The sequence below is a fragment of the Hevea brasiliensis genome, chromosome 10 (assembly GCF_030052815.1).
Source record: "Hevea brasiliensis isolate MT/VB/25A 57/8 chromosome 10, ASM3005281v1, whole genome shotgun sequence".
Taxonomy (NCBI): domain Eukaryota; kingdom Viridiplantae; phylum Streptophyta; class Magnoliopsida; order Malpighiales; family Euphorbiaceae; genus Hevea; species Hevea brasiliensis.
Genome location: NC_079502.1, coordinates 35,410,976 through 35,415,544, shown reverse-complemented (window position 1 = coordinate 35,415,544; position 4,569 = coordinate 35,410,976). Strand labels below are relative to the sequence as shown.

The window sequence follows — 4,569 nt, the reverse complement described above, 5'->3', positions numbered from 1 at the left end:
CACATTACTATTCACTCAATTTGTTGACTTTTTTCATACATAATATGTATACAAATTTTGGATACATAATTATACCATATTTTGAGTTTTAAATTTATTGGCATTGATTGCCAATTGCACTTCAAAGCCTCCTAGAAATATTTTCAAAAATTCAGTTTTTGTGTCCTATGTTAACTGTTCCATTAGTCTAAGCTACAGTGAAAATTTGATAAACTTTTCTTCATCAAAGTTGTTCCTTTATTTGTCTTCTTTAATTTCCTTTTTTAATCAGTCCATTTGGAGTTTTGTAGCTCAAGTTATTGCCAAGTTACCATAACTGGCTGGATTAGTCTCTACCCAGAATTTCTATGCAAAACTGGTTCTGGCGGGTTAGGGGTCCTGACTTTGGCTAGAATGAGTATGGGTTATGGTCAGAATTTGAGCTTATGTTCTCCATGAAAGTTGTTCTAAATTATCTAAGCTTTCCATTGATATAAAATTTAGATTAATTGGATATTTCTACACTGAGTTATGGCTAAATGAACAAACACTGTTCATTTAGTCACTTTTACCAGGTCCAGAATTGGTTACCTGGATTTGGCCAATTTTTAGGTCATCCTAAGTCTGTTTTTTGGGCAAGGTTTCATCATAAAAAATGTGTCATTATGTGTCTAATTTTACCTTCAATTGGCCTTGTACCAATTAAGGCTACACAAACCAAGTTAGGGCTGCCCAAACACACTAGACTCTAGGTCCAGAAATTGTGGCACTTTTGGGGCAACACCTAATTCACATTCCAATGCCATAACTCATTCCAATTTATGGTTAATTCACCTCTAATGGTCACTAATTGACCATTAGAACTCCAATTAAACCTCAAAGCACAAAACCCTCAATTTAGTCATAAAACCCTAACTTCAAATCCCTAATTCATGCATAACATCATGCAATCCAACCTCTACTAGATTCAAACTCATCAATAACACTACTAATCAATTTAATTCCATAAAAGAAAAACATAAATTTCTCACATTTTCTCATGGCTGCCAAAGTTCTAATCTTTCAATTCCTCATCATTTTTCCTTCAATTCCATGTGATTTCAACTTAGTTTAGTATGTTTATAATACTTAAAGAAGAGAGAATACTTGAATAGTGTACTAACCTTGTGAGTAGAATTTTCCCTCACCCAATCTTCAATTTTCCTTCACTTTCTTTGGTTTTCTTGGTTGCCAAACACTTCCCCAAGGTGGAATATCAAATTTTAATGAAATAATTTATAGATTTTATGGTGAAAAATCAAAGGTTTGCAAGGTGTGATGAAAGAATGGCAATGGAGAGGTGAAAAGAGAGCTTCGGCCAGCTTAGTGAAGGAGGACGGCAACTGAAATTTTGGTCAAATTTTATCTCTTTTACTCTTTCTTTAAGTACTTGTCAAATTTTGATTGGTGGGAAAATTTAATTGCATCATGCTTACTTAAGCATGATGTAATAATTAGGCTTTTCTTTCATTTTCTTTTTCTTTCTTTTCTACTCATTTTTAATTTAATTTTTAGTAATATTTATTCATATTTTATGTCTTATAATTCACTTACTTAATTAGACAAGTTGGCCAAAAATCATCTCTGAAGGCGAAATAACCAAAATGCCCTCCATTTTGCTCAATGGACTAAAATTGTCTGTACCGATTTAGAAAATTCTCTAAAAATTTTCCTTGCATTCTAATGCCATCTAAAGCTCAATAACTCTTCTCTGGAGTTTCAAAAATTATTTCACGGAATTTCCCTCTGTTTAGAGATACTAGCTGTCTTCACAGCAACTTCCCATTAGGTCACCCATCGCTAGGGTATCGGCTCATTTAACTTCATTGTATTTCATTGCTAAAATTTTTTTCTTAATTTTTCTTACCATTATTTGAATTATTTATGACTCTTCACTCTAGTTTAAATATAGTTCTAGATATTTTAGCTGTTCGGACAAACATTGATCACCGGAACAGTAGAATGTACGGACTATCTAAAGTGAGGGCGTTACAAATACTTAGTTTTGAACTTCACTTCACGTTAAGTTTTTCGCTTATGAGTTTTTAAATTGTTAGACATGACCTTTCATAAAATTCTTGGAGCGTGTGTAATATTTTATTTTTTAATTTTTAATGATAGTCTTCTCTAATTATTTAGTTGTTTTTATTATTAAATTCGTTGAATTTACTTTTTTAATCAAAAACATTTGTAGAAATGGTTCGAAACAAGGATGAGATAGGTAAGGCCAAGCAATTTAAGTGGTCTAAACCTATGTCTCAGATGCTACTTAAAGTATTAGCAGAAAAGGCTATTAAAGGAAACAAGCCATCTTTAACTTTCAAGCCTAAATCTTTTACACCAGTAGTCGTGGAAATCAATAAAAAAAAAAAAATTGGAGTTGAATGTCTTAGTGAGCATGTTGAAAATCGTTTGAAGACAGTGAAAAAGGAGTGGATTACCATTTCAACACTTCGAGCCAAAAGTGGATTTGTATGGGATGATAATTTAAAGATAGCAAATACTGACAAACATGTTTATAAGAGGAAGTGATGGCAAGCAATTTTTTTTATATATATATTTGTTTCATATTTTTGAAATTTCAAAAAAGTATTTCACTATGTACTTGTTATTAGTAACATTTTTTTGTATTTATTGACTAGGCATATCCTAATTATGAGAAGTATCTTAACAAAAAAATTGAGATGTATGATGAAATATCAATTGTTGTTGGAAAAGACATTGCAACTAGCCATTTTGCCAAATCCTTTGTTGATATCTAATGTGAGGACAAAATTGAGGTAGATTCTACTCCCCTAGATGATAATGTTGAATTTGAAGAAGTTGCAAAGGAGAAAGGGACATCTTCAACTACTGTCCCTTCATCCCAAAAAAGATTTCACAAGAAAAGAAAATGTGATCTTGAAGAAGATGGTAGTGAGAAATTGGCCATGGAGGTAAAAAAAAAAAAAAAGTTGCATTAACAATTAAAAACTTGAGTACACATCAACTTGTTGTGTTTGATTTTTATGATGAAGTGACGATGATTGAAGGGTTTGATGAAGTCACTTTAGCTACTGCTTTTGATTATCTAGTGCAGAATGAAATGCTTGCAAGAGCACTTATGACAAAAAAAATGCAAACTTTAGAAAGATTTGGGTTCAAAATTTTATTAGCCAACATGGAGGGCATGGATTTTAATATAATTCTACTAGTTTCATTACTATCATTGATTTTTGAACATATATTATGCACTGAATATTGAAATTCTGAACTTATATTTGAACTCTATAGACTTTGTTCTATTTCGGTTAACAGATTTGCAATTTTTTGTTCTTTTTTATTATGATTATTATTTTTTATGCATATAATGTAAAATATTTTTAGGTTGATATATTAGATAATTGATGAGTGTACATTATTGGTTGAAATTATTTTCCGTGGAAAGTATTTGTCAAGCCAAACAACAAAAAATATTTTTATCGATAATATTTTCTTGCATTTTTTCCACATACAAGTTATTTTTCGCAAAACAAATAAAATCTAAGGCCATATTTGATATAATATAATCAAATGTATAATTTAATTGTAATTATATTTCATATTTGATAACACAAAAAAAATATATATATTTTGTTATAATAGAATGACAATTACATAATGTAATAAATTACATTGTAAGTAATGTAATCATCATTTTGTATAAAAATAGAGGTAATGATTACTTTTTTATTATTATTATTTTCAATAGCTAAATGCTTGTGTCATGCACAAGTTTAATAAAAATTTAATTTTGATATTTAATTTAAATCTTAATATTTCACTTTCTATTAAAATCATTTTTAATGTTTTTATAGAATTTGATTATTAAAATTTATAACATAAATAACTCTCTCACTTAAATACTTTATTTTTAATCTTTAAATATCCAATTTAGATTTTTCAATAAAATTATATATACATATATTTATCAATTTTTACATTCCATTTTCTATGAAAAAATAAATTAGTTAACCTATATAATTAAAATATATCATTATAAATAAAAATGAACAAATGAAAAATATTTAAAAAAATACAAAAGTGTCTTCATAATGTTAGTAGGTAAATAATAAAAATAACTAAAAAAATAAAGATAAAAAATGGAAAATTAATATTAAAAGCTCATATTTGCATATATTTACAAATAATTACATTTACCTCACTACTACTTTTACTCTTTTTGTAATTGGTGCTAATTGATCTTTTGATTTTGCATTTAATGATCTCTTCCCAATATTATAGGGAATTAGGAATAAGGGAAAATGTAAACAAATTTCAAGAATCAAGACCAATAAGCAGAACTTAAATAAAAATAATGTAAAATAAAAATCAAAGAATAATTTAAAAAGAATTAGATGATAAAAGAAAGTTTTGTAGTTCCCAAATGACATATTATGAGATGTATGAATATTAAAAAAATAATATTGCTGTTATTTTTGATAAAGTAAAGATAATATAATAGTTTTAAATAATAAATTTGATTATGAAGACTTCGAGATTTTACAATTAATTGTTAAAGAAAAAATAATT

The 4,569-nt window shown here is 27.8% G+C and overlaps 1 protein-coding gene across 1 annotated transcript; it reads left to right on the top strand.

The window, feature by feature from the left end:
- Positions 1-2,214: 2,214 nt before the first annotated feature.
- LOC110661416 (uncharacterized) lies at positions 2,215-2,550 on the top strand. The gene has a single exon (XM_021820043.2). The coding sequence runs from the start codon at positions 2,215-2,217 to the stop codon at positions 2,548-2,550; it is 336 nt and encodes a 111-aa protein (XP_021675735.1).
- Positions 2,551-4,569: the final 2,019 nt, after the last annotated feature.

Bases quoted from the DNA above. Each gene is read 5' to 3' on its own strand.
- LOC110661416 (XM_021820043.2), top strand. From the start codon at position 2,215: ATGGTTCGAAACAAGGATGAGATAGGTAAGGCCAAGCAATTTAAGTGG.